Raw genomic sequence first — 18,368 nt, forward strand, 5'->3', positions numbered from 1 at the left:
GGGTGTCACGTGCCCTGCATGCATGTACCATCTACAAATAACGGAAGAGCTTGACACGGATGACTTCTCCTGCTGGCTGAAGAAGGTTGGACTGATAAAATTGTAATGGCTAACCAACCGGACATCGTGGTGATGGACTAACAGCAGAAAAGGGCTGTAGTCATAAATGTGGCAATCCTATGTGATGGCAACATCAGGCATAAGGAATACGAGAAGCATGATTTTCAAGGTCTGAAAGAAGAACTGGAAAAGCTGTGGAAGGTGAAAGGTAAAACTAGGAGCTGTGACCCCCAAACTGAGGGAGTGGCTCCAACAGACCCCAGAAGCAACACCTGAATTCTCTGCCCGGAAAAGTGCAGTTATTTGGATTGGGTTGAATTGAACTCCTAAAAACACTGAACATAGTAAAGTTTTTTGTTTGATACAGCTGCTCTCTGTGCTGCGATTACCAAAGATTTCTTACCAAAAAGCAGCTTTTTGAAGATTATGAATCTGTGCAGAGCTATATTAATAATGAAGCCTGCGTTTCCAAGACGCACCCTTTGCCTTCTTTGGCTCTCCCCGGTGTTGTCGACTGGTCACGTGGTCGGTCGATGACGAATAGTCTGTTTTAAAGGGAATTCTTGGAATAGTGGCGTCTGAACACATCATGGGACGCAGTTCTGCTTTGAGACCTACTTGAACATTTATTCTATGTTGGAAACTAAACAATTAAGTGCCAAGGTATTCGGTAGTATTGTTTTCCCGTTGCCAAGCTGTGCTAGCTAACCTAGTTAATCTTAGCTCACGAAATGCCTGTTACTGTGAGGAGTTCGTATGTATTCGGACGCTAGCTACAGCTAACTAACTACAGACGTAAAGGAGCTAGCTAGCTATGCTAACTGAGTATTACATGCCAAATTAAGGCGTAAACGTACCCTACATAGTGTGGAAGTGATAGTTCAGGTTTTGGGTTGGGTTTAATTGGCCTTAATTTTGTATTCTCGGGAGTGAGTGAGCTAACTAGCCAGCTGGTGTTTAACCACAGCCAGTTAGTCCTGGCATGAGGAGGGTTTCACTCTTAATGGAGTCACTAGTGTGCAGACTGGTTCAGTGTTTCACTCCTAATGAAGTCACTAGTGTGCAGACTGGTTCAGTGTTTCACTCTTAATGGAGTCACTAGTGTCCAGACTGGTTCAGTGTTTCACTCTTAATGAAGTCACTAGTGTGTAGACTGGTTCAGTGTTTCACTCTTAATGAAGTCACTAGTGTGCAGACCGGTTCAGTGTTTCACTCTTAATGAAGTCACTAGTGTGCAGACTGGTTCAGTGTTTCACTCCTAATGAAGTCACTAGTGTGCAGACTGGTTCAGTGTTTCACTCTTAATTAAGTCACTAGTGTGTAGACTGGTTCAGTGTTTCACTCTTAATTAAGTCACTAGTGTGTAGACTGGTTCAGTGTTTCACTCTTAATGAAGTCACTAGTGTGCAGACTGGTTCAGTTTCACTCTTAATGAAGTCACTAGTGTCCAGACTGGTTCAGTGTCACTCTTTGTTTATATTTCTACACTTCCGTCGGGTAAACCGTCTATCCGACGAGCTAACGCTAGCTAGCTCGCTTCATTTAGCTAGCTTTCTAATCTTACTGTATTTTAGCTCATTTTATTCAAAAGCTCACTTCGGCTACAACTTATTTCAGTACGTTAAATTCAGCCAGTGGGTTTTTATAATCGTGGCGATGTTTTGTCGCAAGGTTTCACTTTAGTCACACGACAACTTGTGATTCCTGCGCTGTTTGGTCACCTGACTGCTGTGGTGTTTGTGCTGACATCTTTAGTGAAGTTATCTAACGCCTTTAGGTCGGACCTGACACTAACAGTTACACGACAGTCACAGTTTAGTGAAGACAATCGTCAAATAAGTGCCATGGTTATAATCCAGTGCAATTGTTTTACATCTACCTTACCTTTCTGATTAAGAACTGAAAACGCAAGGACTTCGCCGTGTAGAGGAAATGTCAAGTACAGCCATGAAGAAAAAGGTGAATTTCATAAACTCTCTCCTGTCGTAGCGACTGCTTCCGTAGACCCGTTTTAATTCGTATAGCTGCATTACAGTACCATTGCAGACCAGTTCAATAAGAGACATACTGCTAGCTATGGTCTTATTTCCACGGTGCAAATAAGAATGAGACAAAAATCTAACCAGTAGTTCTGAAATTAGTTCATGGTGTTAACAATCAAAACAACCATTCCTTTCTGTTAAAACCCTGCCTTACTGTTAAAACCTTGCCTTTCTGTTATAACCCTGCCTTTTTGTTATACACAACACATTCTGGCCAGCACAGTCTTGCAGCTATAGCATTAGTACCCTGCTGTGTGCAAAACACTAAATATACAAATTAATCAAAATAATATACTAAGATTTCTTCATTCACAGATGACATGCAAAACGTGTGCTTGGTTGTCTTTCTGCTTAAGAATTAGCACTTGTAATTAGTAGAATTGTGTGCTCATTCGTGTTTATTATGTGTCCTCTTTGGCTACATTAGGTACATTAGGGGTCTCTAGGTCTGCTTGTTTCCTGTTGTGATGTTGTTGGACCTCATACTAGTGGTGTGTTTGTGAAACTGCATGAGTCATTTCTTTGTTGCTTTTTAGGTACTGTTGATGGGAAAGAGTGGGTCGGGGAAGACCAGCATGAGGTCAATCATTTTTGCGAATTATATCGCCAGAGACACTCGCCGACTGGGAGCCACAAGTAAGACACCAAGTGAATGAAGGCTGTGCACTGGCCTCCTGGCCTCTCATTGGTCCACCTGAGCCGTCCTTTAACATGCAATTTAAGAATCACTTATGTTGTTTATTGCTAACCTAGACAGTAATTGAAAAAATTGAGAGAAAAAAAACTGGACGATCAGTCTCATAGGGCAGTTTGTCTCGACAGCACGTTTGTGCCCTCCTTACTAGAGTCCAAGAAGTCCACTCTTTAAAAGAAATGTCCCAAATGCTCAGTGTGATTAAAAAAACACTAATCACTTGGTTTACCTGAGCCCATGGTCAGTCATGGTCTGGTGGTAGTCTTGTGACCAGAGGGTCGTGGGTTTGATTCCCAGGCCTGAGGCCATGACTGAGGTGCCCTTGAGTAAGGCACCTAACCCCAACTGCTCCCCGGGTGCCGGGCTAGGGCTGCCCACCACTCTGGGCGTGTGTGCACCACAGCCCCCTATTAGTCACTAGTGTGTGTGTGCGTGTTCTAACTGCACAGAAGGGTAAATGCGGAGGACAAATTTCGATTGCAGTGAAATCACAATTGACAAATATGGCACATTTCATTTAATATTCATCATCTGGTTTATTTTATACAGTAGTGTGATTATTTTGCTTGGATGAAATGGCATCTGTTGTTCAAATTCCCATTTTAGCGGTTTGTCTTTTTGTTTGTTCCCTCTTGCTTCTCTGCTTATAATCAGAAATAGTGTTATTCTTGTGCCATATTGATGTTGTCAAAAACACCAGTATTGTATATCATGATGCTAAAGTAGGTGAAAATCTGGTTGTCATATTTGAACGTTGTTGGCACAACATTTGTTTCTTTTCACATTGTGTGCCTTCTAAAATGAGAACAGAAACACAGGTGTTTTTGATTCGTCTTTGTTTCGCTTGGTTACTTATTGCATGCTGTTTCAGTTTTTGTGGCAAACCCGGATCCAGCACTTTGGCCCTCGGTTTCTTATTTGGCTAAATGTCAAATCAACTGTCAATCAAACCAAAGAGAGAGCTTAACCATTGTGTTTGTGTACATTTCAGTTGACGTGGAGCACTCTCATGTGCGTTTCCTGGGCAATCTGGTGCTGAACCTGTGGGACTGTGGAGGGTAAGACTATAGTGTGAACATCACTATGCTGCGTCTGGGAGTTTGGAACTACGACTTTACTCTGTGTAGTTTTAATGCCTCACTGATTATGCAGCGTTTGTTCAGGTGACATGTTGAATCACTGACTTTGGACTTTTTTTGTTTAAAACAAACAAGGCCCAATGCTGAAACATACAGATTAGTGGATTTTTCCCCAAAATGTAACTGTACATTTTCATTTCATGCATTGAGTTGTTGATTATATTTATTTGCCTCTTTAGACAGGACACTTTCATGGAAAACTACTTCACCAGTCAGAGAGATAATATCTTCCGCAACGTGGAGGTGCTGATCTACGTGTTTGATGTGGAGAGCCGTGAGCTGGAGAAAGACATGCATTACTACCAGTCCTGTTTGGAAGCTATCCTTCAGAATTCACCTGACGCAAAGATCTTTTGTCTAGTTCACAAAATGGACCTGGTTCAGGAGGATCAGAGAGACCTGGTATGAGTAGTCTCTCTTTCTGTCTCCCACCGTCTGATCCCCCAATCATTTATCAATCAAATTGCTACAGCTCCATGTTGCCCAGTGCTCAGAAATGCTCACCTGTTGCTGTAGATCTTTAAGGAGCGTGAGGAGGACCTGAAAAGACTGTCCCGCCCTCTGGCATGCACCTGTTTCAGAACCTCTATTTGGGACGAGACGCTTTATAAGGTAATCATGCAAGACTTTTGGGATTTGTAAGGCACTGGTTGTATGAATTAGGCGTCTTAGAGTAAATGTACTACTAATGTATATTAATAGAATGCAGAGGATAAAAATGTATATATCTCAAAACATATTTTAAGAAGACACATTCTGGCCTTCAAAAAACATGTTAAAAGAACAGGTGAATAGCACACAAGCATTTTAATACATGCAGTGGCCTCTGATGCAACAATGATCTCTGAATACTAATAATTAGGCTACTGTAAATTATTAATTTACAATACAAGTAATTAATGATAATATTGGTTTATCGGACAAATACTTGAACATGGATAAAGCATGTAAATAACCATTGGAAATTCTTTTTACTGTAAGCTCAGTCTGGGAATACTGGCACGACCAATCAGTTCTTACTCAACTAGACTAAACATCATTTATTCCTTAATACAACTTAGTAATACTTAATACAAAATCACCAGTAATCTAAAAAAAAAAAGGGTTTTTAAAACTATCGTATTTAAATCTGTAAAATAAGTGATTGATTCTGCCACGCCATTGTGAAAACATGCAGTGCTGGAAATGATCCATCAGCATGTAACATGCACCTGCAAAATGTCAGTCCCTTTACTAAAGCAAACCCTAGAGCCGCTACCAACACCTTTCAAGGTCGGGTGGGGCGTTGCTTCTGTTCCCCTTTAGTGCATACAACATACCCAATCAAACAAAAGCCCCCCCCCCCCCCCTCCCAAAGATTTTGGCGTTCTTTGCCTCCAATTCCACGTTCCACTAATGTCTGCAGATACGTTAATCTCTCAGGAGCAGCCTACACTGCAAAAAGAGTGTAAAAAAAAAAAACTGTCCAAAAAAGACATAAAAAACACAGGATGAAATTGCAAACGTTGTTACACCCTCGCCCCCTGGTCACCTCCTAGTTCTCCTCTTTATCTCCCTCCTCCTGATTGATGGATCGTCCTATAACTAAAGGTGCATAAAACGGGTCCATACAGATCATAAGAAATGCCTACATCACTCTGAGTGATTAATTATTGCAGCTGTCCCATACAAATACAAACACAGAGGGGGAAAAATACAAAGCAGATCCTTAGTTTGCATCTGTGTGCTGTATTTTGCATCAGTGTGGATAATTTGACCTCACTGTTTCTTTCAAGAACTCCATTATCACCATTTGAAGCTGCTAATAGCGCTGGTTTATCTTCTGACTGCCACTTGTTCTCAATTCATGTTTCAAACCCGATCATGCAGATTTCGCCCATTTCTCTCACAGGAAGCTTCTCAGGTGCTTGTGCAGTCTCTTGTCATGTTCTACAGCTCTAGGTCATTGCTGGTGTTCCTCTATTGGCCACCAGACCTCTTCAACTGACCCAGAAAGCAGCAGTTGTCTTCAACCATCCCATATTCACACGCATCACTCTACTGCTTGCTTCTCTTCACTATCTTCCAGTAGCTTCTGTCATTGGATTTAAAACCCTGGTGTTTGCCAGTCAAAAAGGCCCCTTCCTACATTATGAATGTGGTCAATTCCTGATCTATACCTGGAGCGCTTCGAACCTCAAGTACGGTTTGGCTCAAAACACCATGGAAGACGAGCGTAATGATCTCTGTTCTGGCTCCCAGATGGTAGAATGAACTTCCGCGGGCTATCTGTACAGGAGAGTCCCTTGCTGTCTTCAAACACGAGGCTGCTTAACTGATCACTTACTAACTGAACACTTAACCACTTATTGTTTGATATTATTTGGTGTCATTTAGTACTGCACTTAATGTTGCTTTGATATAGAACATGTGCTTGTTTTGTGTTTTAGGTATCAGCATTGACTCTTGTATTCCAGCTGTGACCTACCCTGCTGGCTAGGATACATTCATTGAGTCGATGACCAAACACTCCTGTAAGTCTCTGTGGACAGGAGTATGTCGTAGATGTTGAAGATGTTGTCTGTGTGCAGGCGTGGTCCAGTATCGTCTACCAGCTCATCCCCAACGTACAGCAGCTGGAGTCAAACTTGCGCAACTTTGCCCAGATCATAGAGGCGGACGAGGTCCTGCTCTTTGAACGAGCTACTTTCTTGGTAACTATGAAGAAAAGCAGGCTCTTCTCATATTACCTTTGGCTTACAGTTTCACTCGCCATTTCTCCTTTCTAGAATTTCTCCGACATGTTTATTTTAGCTCAGACCTTCGATGCAGTCAGGTATCTAAGGCTTGTCCAAACTCTGCAACTGTCGCTTCCATTTTCGATGGTGCAGAAGGTAGTTTGTTATGCATTTAGGTGTTTTGGTTCTCAGATAGTGGTATCCATCCAATATCTTTACTGCTCAATCCTGCTAGCCGGAGTCAAAGTGGGGCTGGAGCCAATGGCAGTGGTCTTTATTTATTTAGCTACCCCGTGCCACAAGTCTTTGCCTTACCCTGATCCCCAGGCTGTATGTCAGTGCACAGGCTCTGAGCAGAGTTAAGGATCCCAGACAAAGCAGGTTTTTCTACTGTTCCAGCTTTCAACATCCCCAGGCCAAACAATATTTTTGTGGATTTATGTGGAGTCCAGCAGTGATCTAAAATATGAGCTGAGTATAAAATGTGATATGACTGAAATGGCCATGGCTAGTTATTTCACATTCGTTCACATAAGTTATGTCAAGTCTTTTATAAGACAATAACAGGCCTGTGTTGCCAGTTAACCTCATTTTCCTTAGAACGTTTGCCAAACAGGATCTATTTCCAACATAAAATAGGTGAAACAAGGTAGTAAATTAGTGGTCTAATTTTCTGGAAATCTTAAAGCTTTGACATCATATTTGAATGAACGGTAATGTAGTGAAACGCTGCAAACTGGGATTAGTTCTGCACAGTGAATCGCCAGAGGTTTAGAAATGATGCAGCTGGGAGAAGAACCTTCCTTGTTTTCATTCTTTTGCTTGAGTGACTTACAGCCACATTTGTAAATCGTTTTTATAATACGCTTATTCAGGTGATCTCACACTACCAGTGCAAGGAGCAGCGAGATGCCCATCGCTTTGAGAAGATCAGCAACATTATTAAACAGTTCAAACTGAGCTGCAGGTAACGTGTTCCTGCTGGAGATGTGCTGTTGCTGCTCTTTTGACTTACTTTTGTCATGTTGGTGCTGAACTCCACCGGTCTTTTCCTCTGGTCCCACAGCAAGCTGGCCGCCTCCTTCCAGAGCATGGAAGTGCGCAACTCCAACTTTGCTGCCTTCATTGATGTCTTCACATCCAATACCTACGTGATGGTGATCATGTCCGATCCTTCAATACGTAAGGCCCATTCTTCAGGCTCCAGGCTGCCTTGTGTGTGCATGTTTGTGGCATCTTATTTGGGAAAGTGTTGTGTATACCACAGCTTCAGTTCTAGCTTCTGTAATGTCATGTCCTTCCTGGATGGTATGATTCCTAGCAGACCCCATAATTCTTTCTTCCTCCCTTCCTCTCTCTCCCTCCCTCTCTTTCCCCCCCCCCTCTCTTTCTCTCTTTCTCTCTTTCTCTCTCTCTCTTTCTCTTTCTCTCTCTCTCTCTCTCTCTCTCTCTCTCTCTCTCTCTCTCTCTCTCTCTCTCTCTCTCTCTCTCTCTCTCTCTCTCTCTCTCTCTCTCTCTCTCTCTCTCTCTCTCTCTCTCTCTCTCTCTCTCTCTCTCTCTCTCTCCTAGCATCTGCAGCCACCCTCATCAACATTCGCAATGCCAGGAAGCATTTTGAGAAGTTGGAGAGAGTGGACGGCCCCAAGCACAGCTTACACATGCGCATGCGCTAGACACCTCACCCTGCGTACATCGACGCACACTCCTTAGGTGAGAACACCTCACCCTGCGTACATCGACGCACACTCCTTAGGTGAGAACACCTCACCCTGCGTACATCGACGCACACTCCTTAGGTGAGAACACCTCACCCTGCGTACATCGACGCACACTCCTTAGGTGAGAACACCTCACCCTGCGTACATCGACGCACTCTCCTTAGGTGAGAACACCTCACCCTGCGTACATCGACGCACACTCCTTAGGTGAGAACACCTCACCCTGCGTACATCGACGCACACTCCTTAGGTGAGAACACCTCACCCTGCGTACATCGACGCACACTCCTTAGGTGAGAACACCTCACCCTGCGTACATCGGCGCACACTCCTTAGGTGAGAACACCTCACCCTGCGTACATCGACGCACACTCCTTAGGTGAGAACACCTCACCCTGCGTACATCGACGCACTCTCCTTAGGTGAGAACACCTCACCCTGCGTACATCGGCGCACACTCCTTAGGTGAGAACACCTCACCCTGCGTACATCGACGCACTCTCCTTAGGTGAGAACACCTCACCCTGCGTACATCGACGCACACTCCTTAGGTGAGAACACCTCACCCTGCGTACATCGACGCACTCTCCTTAGGTGAGAACACCTCACCCTGCGTACATCGACGCACACTCCTTAGGTGAGAACACCTCACCCTGCGTACATCGACGCACACTCCTTAGGTGAGAACACCTCACCCTGCGTACATCGACGCACACTCCTTAGGTGAGAACACCTCACCCTGCGTACATCGACGCACACTCCTTAGGTGAGAACACCTCACCCTGCGTACATCGACGCACACTCCTTAGGTGAGAACACCAGCACGTACGCTCAAGTACCAAAGCTGTTATTACAGGCGTCTCAATGTTTAACAAATAGGATTAGAATATGCATGTTGCAGAAAAAGACGTGTGGTAATCTGGAAATTGGTAAAGCAATTTTGAATAAAAATTCAGGTGTTCACATTGGGGGCCCCACATGCAATTTTTAAAATTATCAGATGTTGCACAATTTTTCAGTGCATGCCAAGAATAGAAACATCCCTATCTGCGCATTTATTGTGCAAAGTAAAACTTTTTAGAGATGTTTTATACAGAAGTTGTATTTTAATCCATACCATGCATAAGACATCTATAGAAAAATAGTAAATATTTACCAATGCATTCCTACAACATAAACTCCTTGTTTTGATGGCTTGCTTTTTTCTATTCTTTCTTTAATCCAGCAGGGGGCATGTGCACCAGGTAAATGGCACCCTGAGGATTTCACTGCATCCAGGGTGTTTTTCTAGAGACTTCTCAGCCCATGTTAAGATGAGATGCTTCATCCCACCTTTGCCCCTGGAAATAATGCAGGTTGGAATTCAAGGACAGCTGGGCATAAATACAAAATCATGTTTAAAAAGGGGGTTAAATGGGTTTTGAGGTGTAAAGCTAAAAAAATATATATATAGAAATATATATACCCAGATCTTTGCACAAGGATGCATATTTAAATGTACCCCTGTCACATGATTAGTGCCATACAATATGTCATTCAAACATCCACACATGCATAAAATAGTGGACACATCTGTCGTGATTATTTGCGATTTTATCATTGGTTTGTATGGTTTAGAGTTGTTTTAGTGTGTTACCTCTTTGCCGCAGTACAGTCTCATGCAGAATGTTTAAAATAAGACAACAGTGACTCGAGTGTAAAGAGAAAGTCGACTATATTCCCAAAGTAGTCAGGATCCTTCTCAAATGAAGCACATTGTCACAGTTCATTTTATACACAAGCTGTTTGTATTTCCCTATTTATTTTTTTGGTGATGGCAAAAATAATAAAATAAAGATATGGATGTCCTGAAATTAAAATTAAATGCTCACTATTACCTGGTTTTCCTTGTGAACATGACCACAAATATTGAATTTATAAGGGCAAGTGCAGTTTCATAAACAGCACCTCAAGCCTGTCATCAAGGGACCACAGACAAAACTACTGTGAAATCTAACTTGCTAAATGTGTTTCCTTAAGCTTGGACATCTGTTTACAAAAGCAGTAATCGACAACAAGTGTGACGTTTTTATTTTACTTCATGTGTTCAAGAATGATTATTCGGATTTGGATCAAACTCAAGTGCTGCCCGAGCTACTTGCTTTAGCCTCGGATCACTAAAGCTCGAGACCAGAGACCTCAGGCTTTTTCTAGCCTAGTAATGGGCCAAATTCCACATTTTGCTTGAATTTGCCCTTTAGTAGCATGTATAGCTAGTATCAGTCTTTGTGTGGGAAATACCTCTGCCGTTTTTTACTACAGCACAATGCAGTCACTTTCTGGAATCTTCAGATATTCGTGTTGGAATTGATTCAGAAAGTATTCAGCTTCCTTTACTTGTTACACACTTTGTGTATTTGTGGAATTAATTGCTGTTTAACAGAAGTAATTGCTGTGTTTACGTATCAGTTTTCATTTAATCAACCATAACGATAACGTGAGCATGTTTTTAGTAAGTGTTGAAAATTAAAAATCAAAACTGAAATACTTTGATTTCAGTTTTTTTTAATTGTGTCCAGACCATTTGATGTGCTATTCCAAACTGTGATGAGGTACATCCTGTTTGCTTTAATTTTCCTTTGAAATGTGTCTAGAAGTCATAGTCTCTCTGTTGCCATTTGAATTAATTGTACAGTCGCATAACTGGGTGTATATAAGCTCATAAGTTACACTGCACAAGACAGGACAAAACCAATCTATGAAGTCCAAAGTACCGTGTGCAGACTTTTTCAATACATTTTTTTGCAAGGCATAGGTCAGCTCCCCACTCCCACCTTCACCCTCTGAATCTGTGGAATGACCTTTTGGCAGTTCATAGATGCTCGATATCCCATCTGGTGGACACTGAGAGTATATGCCATGACCAATGGAATAAACTGCTCAAATCCAAGTGTGCAAAGCTTGTAGAGATATATCCAAGAAGACCAGAGAAAATGGTTTCTATAAGTACTGAATAAAGTATCTTTGTAAATAAGATGTTTCAATTTTTGCTTTTACCTTTTTGGACATCTCCAAAGACCTGTTTTTACTTCATTATGGGTGACTAAGTAGAGATGTGTGTGTCACAAAAGCTCCCACTGTACATCATGCTTTGTGCAATAGCACCCTCGACTGTTCAGTGAGATTTTTATTATTATTAATAATAATAATAATCTTTATTTGTATAGCACCTTTCATACATACATGCAACTCAAAGTGCTTTACAGAATAAATAAAAAGAAACATTAATAAGAAGCAAAGATAAGACAAAAGAAAATGTTAAAAGAAATTAAAGATAAAAAGGAAATAAATATAATAAAATAATGACAAATTATAAAATAATAATGTAATAAAATAACAATGTAACTAATTAAAATGTGTAAAGTAAATAAGATAATAATCTGGAAAACTATTAAAATAATTAGAACGGAGTTAGAGATTCTTAACTAAAAGCAGATCTAAACAGGAAGGTTTTGAGACTCTTCTTGAAGCTATGCAGGGATGAAATGCCTCTGAGCTCTTCAGAAAGAGAGTTCCAGAGCTTTGGGTCATAGTGGCTAAAAGCACCCTCGCCAATCTTTAATCAGCTTTTAGGAATCACCAGTAAATTACTGTTTGAAGACTTGAGAAACCTGACGGGAACATATCTAATCATCATTTCACTGAGGTAAAGAGGAGAGCAAGATCATGAAGACATTTAAAAACCATCAGCAGAACCTTAAAATCTATTCTAAAGCTGACAGGTAACCAGTGCAGTGAGTGGAGTGCAGGTGTAATATGATCTCTCTTTCTCCTGCGGGTCAGTTCCCTTGCAGCAGCATTCTGAACACGCTGTAGGTGAGAAATAGAGCTCTTTGGAAGAGCAGATAGAACAACGTTACAATAATCTAGCCTTGATTTGATAAATGCATAGACAAGTTTTTCACTGTCAGCAGGAGAGAGCATATCTCGGACCTTAGCAATGTTTCGAAGGTGAAAATAAGCTGTCTTGCATGTAGTCATGATGTGTGATTTGAAGCTGAGCTCATTATCAAAGGTGACACCCAGGTACTTAACACATAGTTTAGCATTCAGATTCATTTGATTTAAATAAGTCTGGACATCATTCCTTTGTGAATCACTACCAAGAACAAGAACCTCTGTCTTTATTTAATTGCAGAAAATTGTCAGACATCCATGTCTGTATATCACCTATGCAGTCAAACAGTGAGCAAATTGATTTTAGGGCTTTAGGTTCTAGAGAAATGTAAAGTTGAGTGTCATCTGCATATTGATGATAACTGATACCATGTTTGTTAATGATATGTGGTAACGGAAGCATATATAGGTTGAACAGTAACGTCCCAAGAATTGATCCTTGGGGGACACCACAAGTTATTTTTTGATGTGTGGAGGAAGAGGTACCTAATGCTACATAGGAATCACGCCCAGTTAGGTATGATCTAAACCAGTCTAAGACTAAGCCACTAAGGCCTACCCAGCTCTGTAGTCGATCAAGAAGTATTTCATGATCAACGGTGTCAAAAGCGGCACTTAAATCTAGCAGAAAAATGACTGAGTTTGCCTGCATCCTTATTCAATCTCAGGTCATTTACTACCTTAACTAGTGCTGTTTCAGTGCTGTGGAGAGCTCTGAAACCAGATTGAAAAGTGTCATTTATTTGATTTACTTTGACTTAATCATTCAACTGGATTGACACAACTTTTTCAATGATTTTGCTAAGAAAGGAAAGGTTAGATATAGGTCGATAGTTATTGAGAATTGTGGGATCAAGATTTCTGTTCTTTAATAGTGGTTTAACCATAGCAGTGTTAAGAATATTAGGGAATTCACCCAATTGCAGAGACTGATTTAACAATCGTTAGAACTTCATTTGCTAATGAGTTCAGAATCTAGTGTTACCGTGTCAACTTCTTGGAAATAAGACATATTAAAGTTAGGCTGAGTAACTGATCTAAGGGTTGATAGTCTATTAGTGCTTGTTGCTATTTTCTGCCTTATACTAGTAATCTTGTCCCTAAAAAATATTGCAAACTCATCACATTTTTCAACTGAAACCGTTTCAGGGAAGACACAGGAAGTGAGGTTTACTAGCTGATCTATACTTCTGAACAAGGCAGCTTATTGAAAAAGGAAAACATTCTCTTGAATTTCATGATTTTTATTAATTGTACTCTTCCTTTGGCAGCATCCTTTGGTCATATTGCTGTTAAACTATCCATGTTGAGCTGATAGCCAGGCCTATTTGACAAAAATACCTCACCGTATTACCATCGTGTGGTTTTGCAGTGGAGATGCTTCAGTGTACCTGGCCTATGTGCAGTGTTGTTTGCAGATGTAGTCAACATCGGCTGCTTACTGTTCAAGCCAAACATCTAATCAGCGAACAAGAGCTGTGCTTCAGAGGAATGTACTTTTTCCATCCAGCCCACACCAATATGACATCCTGGAGTATTATTGGTTGCAGACTTTTAAAAACCTTTGGCTAATATCAAAGCAACATTTGGAAAAAATTAATTGTTATTGTTAATTGTTGAAAACCATTGTTTGATGAACAAATATGAAACCCTGTAAAAATCTGCAAAGCTTCAATATGCAGGTCTTCATTGTGTTCCTATATAAAGTGCGTTGCTACAAAAATAAATACACACACAAAAACCCATCAGCCTTACCGAGCCCTAGCGACTCTTGGAATTCTCAGTAAATCTGTAAACTAGTTAATAGATTTTGAGTTAGGTGTCGAAGCTTAACATTAACACTTCATTCAAAATAGCTCGGAGCAAGTAGCAGGACAAAAGAGACTAACATAAATATCTAATTAATGATGTAAAAAAAAAAATAAATTGAAATGATGGGTAATTAAGAATTGTAATATGTTAGAAGGCAAAATCATTAGGCATGATAAAAGAAAGTTTGTTATAAATAATATAATTAGATTTTTCATCCAAATGGAAATGCATCAATAGTTATTTTTGTACTTTTAATTCTTAGCTTTTAAAAAGAAGCTAATTGAGTCATCAGTGGGTATCATCTCATACTTAGTCATCACTAGGCCTGATATCCGTGTGTGCATTTTCTGTTCATATATATACTGCTCAAAAAATAAAGGGAACCCTAAAATAACACAACCTAGATCTCAATTAATAAAATATCCCAGTTGAAAAACACCTGGGCATGCTCCTGATGAAGCGGCGGATGTTCTCCTGAGGAATCTCCTCCCAGACCTGGATTAAAGCGTCAGTCAACTCCTGGACAGTCTGTGGTGCAAAGTGGTGTTGATGGATGATGTCCCAGATGTGATCAATTGGATTCAGGTCTGGGGAACAGGCAGACCAGTCCATAACATCAATGCCTTCATCATGCAGGAACTGCTGACACACTTAAGCCACATTAGGCCTAGCAGTGTCATGCATCAGAAGGAACCCAGGACCCACTGCACCAGCATATGGTCTCACAATGGCTCTGAGGATCTCATATTTTGTTTGTGTTCCCCTTATTTTTTTGAGCAGTGTATTTTGGCCCAGTCCCATTTCACCCCTTGACCCCTACCACTTGGCCCTCTTCCTCTGATTTTACACATACATGTCTAGGGGTAGGCAGTCCTGATTCTTGGTGGATATAAGGATAGGAGGAAATTTTAGGGCTGCATGGTCTTGCAAAGGACTTTTTAAACCAGAGTGTTATGAGAACTTGGATCTGCTAGTGACCAAAGATACCCACAAATGTATTTTCTTCATGAATAAATATAAAAAAATCACTTGTGCACTACAATCCAACATTTTGACATATTTTCTTGTTGCATTCCTCCACTTTGGTGTATCACAGCCAAAATGTAACTAATGTCCTGCAGAATGGATGCTGAACTTCACTGCTCCTCTAATATGTGACTACTTGGCCGGGAAACAAGGACCTTAACTTTATATATAGAACCATCCTGCGCACCACGGACTTGTGCTAATGGGTCGCCCAATGGCGGATTCATTCCCTTTTGAGTCTTGGTCCTCCCGAGATTTCTTCCTAATCCCCACCATCATAGGGAGTTTTTCCTTGCCGCTGTCGCCTTTGGCCTGCTCATTAGGGATCTGGATCCATACGATTGTAAAGCTGCTTTGTGACATGTGTTGTGAAAAGCGCTATATAAATAAATTTAATATATAAAATGTAAATGTAAATGTAATATCAGTGCACACTGGCAGGGCTGCCTAAACAGCACCTCTGATAGCTTAGTGATGGAGCAGAATTCGAGGGAACACTTGAAAGCTAGCAGTAGGGAGGGAAGAAATAGGATTGGGACTAAGACTCTGAAAATACTCAGTATTGTCTCAAAACAATAAGATTCAGGTCTTCGTCCTTAATAATCCAAAGGCAACAATGCCAAGATTTCTTCAAGTGTAAGAAGAAACCATGAGAGGACCAGACTCAAAAGCGAGAACCATCCTCCTTTGGGGAAACAGCGCTTGCACAAACAAGAAAAGCATTGAATGGAAACAGAGATGCTTGCTGTAGCCTTGCACCAGCACTGCCTAACAGAGAGACATGACAAAGAGATGCAACAAATAGGCAAAGATGCATTAAGTATGCATCTGTAGTTATATAACTAATAGTCAGGTTAAACAGGTATGCTTTTAATCTAGACTTAAAATGTTAGTGTGTCTGTCTTGCATATTTACAGGAATGCTATTAGCTGAGGGCCATCATGGGAAAAAAAATCTTCCTGTTATAGTTTTCACTTAGGTACTTGGGCAGAAGATCACCTTGAACTTTCTAAGTTAGTAATAGTGTTTTGTAGATAATATGTAACTAATGACTGGTGCTGTGTCAACACAAAGTGGGCAGTATCCCACAGTTCAGTATGATCAAATCTGCGGATTGTGGTCACAACTCACAATGTACTTTGTTCAGGATGCCCCAGACTTTGTAATATGTAATATAACATTTGGGAAAGAGGTGATTCAAGTGTTTTTGAATATAGGACTTTATGGAGAATGGTCATGTCTGTTAGGGCCAACATGTCTGAGGAATGTTTCCAGCACATCGCTAAATCTATACCACAAAGATGTATATAAATGTATATATATACTCTCACCAGCCACTTTATTAGGTACACCTGTCCAACTGCTCATTAACGCAAATGTCAAATCAGCCAATCACATGGCAGCAACTCAATGCATTTAGGCATGTAGACATGGCCAAGACGATTAGCTGCAGTTCAAACCGAGCATCAGAATGGGGAAGAAAGGTGATTTAAGTGACTTTGAACATGGCATGGTTGTTGGTGCCAGACATGCTGGTCTGAGTATTTCAGAAACTGTTGATCTACTGGGATTTTCACACAACCATCTCTAGGGTTTAGAGAGAAAGGTCTAAAAAAGAGGAAATATCCAGTGAGCGGCAGTTCTGTGGGTGCAAATGCCTTGTTGACGCCAAAGGTCAGAGGATACTGGCCAGACTGGATAGATCTGATAGAACAGTAACTCAACCAGTGGTTACAACGAAGGCATGCAGAAGAGCATCTCTGAACGCACAACACACCAAACCTTGAGGCGGATGGGCTACAGCAGCAAAAGACCACACCGGGTTCCACTCCTGTAAGCTAAGAACAGGAAACAGGCAATTCGCACAGGCTCACCAAAATTATACAATAGAAGATTGGAAAATGTTGCCTGGCCTGATTAGTCTCGATATACGAGTCAGAATTTGGCAACATGGAGGCATGGATCCATCCAACGATTCAGGCTGGTGGTGGTGGTGCAATGGTGTGGGGGATATTTTACTGGCACACTTTGGGCCCATTGGTACCAATTCAGCATTGTGTCAACGCCACAGCCAAACTGAGTATTGTTGCTGACCATGTCCATCCCTTTATGACCACAGTCTACCCATCTTCTGATGGCTACTTCCGACAGGATAACGTGCCATGTCATAAAGTGTAAATCAATCAATCAAATTTTATTTATATAGCGCTTTTTACAACAGTTGTTGTCACAAAGCAGCTTTACAAGTGCCGAGTCCAAGCCCCCAGTGAGCAAGCCAAGGGCGACAGTGGCAAGGAAAAACTCCCTAAGGGTATGAGGAAGAAACCTTGAGAGGAACCCAACCTCCTCTGGCCGACGCCGGTCACCATGCCAATGACAACAATTTACACAGAAGAACAATTTAGACATGTAAGGGATAATGTCCATTTTGGTGTAGGAATCATCTCAGACTGGTCTCTTGAACACGACTAGTTCACTGTACTTGAATGGCCTCCACAGTCACCAGATCTCAATCCAATAGGGCACATTTGGGATGTGGTGGAACGGGAGATTCACATCATGGATGTGCAGCCGACAAATCTGCAGCAACTGTGTGATGCTATCATGTCAATATGGACCAGACTCTCTGAGAAATGTTTCCAGTACCTTGTTGAATCTGCCATGAAGGATTAAGGCAGTTCTGAAGACAAAAGGGGGTCCAACCCGGTACTAGCAAGGTGTACCTAATAATAAATTGGCCAGTGACACTATATTGCCAAAAAGTATTTACTCACCTTCCTTGAATCACATATGAGCTCCAGTGATATCCCATTCCTAATCCATAGAGTTCAATATGACATTGGCCCACCCTTTGCAGCTAGAACAGCTTCAACTCTTCTGGGAAGGCTGTCCACAACGTTTAGGTGTGTTTATGGGGATCTTTGAGCATTCTTCCAGAAGCGCATTTGTGAGGTCACATACTGATGTTGGAAAAGAAGGCCTGGCTCTCAGTCTCCGCTCTAATTCATCCCAAAGGTGTTCTATCAGGTTGAGGTCAGGACTCTTTGCAGACCAGTCAAGTTCATCCACACCAGACAAGGTCTTTATGGACCTTGATTTGTGCACTGGTGCACAGTCATGTTGGAAGAGGAAGGGGCCAGCTCCAAACTGTTCCCACAAAGATGGGAGCATGGAATTGTCCAAAATGTCTTGGTATGCTAAAGCAATCAGAGTTCCTTTCACTG

The 18,368-nt window shown here is 41.4% G+C and overlaps 1 protein-coding gene across 3 annotated transcripts; it reads left to right on the top strand.

Annotated features, from left to right (window-relative positions):
* The first annotated feature begins 572 nt into the window (after window positions 1-572).
* Window positions 573-10,243, top strand: rraga (Ras-related GTP binding A). Of its 3 annotated transcripts, none has more exons than XM_077022715.1 (11): window positions 573-723; window positions 1,958-2,019; window positions 2,639-2,738; window positions 3,788-3,854; window positions 4,115-4,337; window positions 4,452-4,547; window positions 6,506-6,628; window positions 7,528-7,619; window positions 7,719-7,834; window positions 8,222-8,362; window positions 9,596-10,243. In XM_077022715.1, exons 2-10 carry the CDS (start codon window positions 1,993-1,995, stop codon window positions 8,323-8,325), a joined length of 948 nt encoding a protein of 315 aa, XP_076878830.1. In that variant the 5' UTR covers window positions 573-723; window positions 1,958-1,992; the 3' UTR covers window positions 8,326-8,362; window positions 9,596-10,243. The 3 variants fall into 3 exon arrangements, with proteins under 3 accessions (XP_076878830.1, XP_076878831.1, XP_076878832.1); XM_077022716.1 differs by having other exon boundaries at window positions 9,599-10,243; XM_077022717.1 differs by lacking the exon at window positions 573-723 and having other exon boundaries at window positions 1,591-2,019.
* The last annotated feature ends 8,125 nt before the right edge of the window (window positions 10,244-18,368 follow it).

This window comes from Brachyhypopomus gauderio, chromosome 11, assembly GCF_052324685.1.
Source record: "Brachyhypopomus gauderio isolate BG-103 chromosome 11, BGAUD_0.2, whole genome shotgun sequence".
Classification (NCBI taxonomy): Eukaryota; Metazoa; Chordata; class Actinopteri; order Gymnotiformes; family Hypopomidae; genus Brachyhypopomus; species Brachyhypopomus gauderio.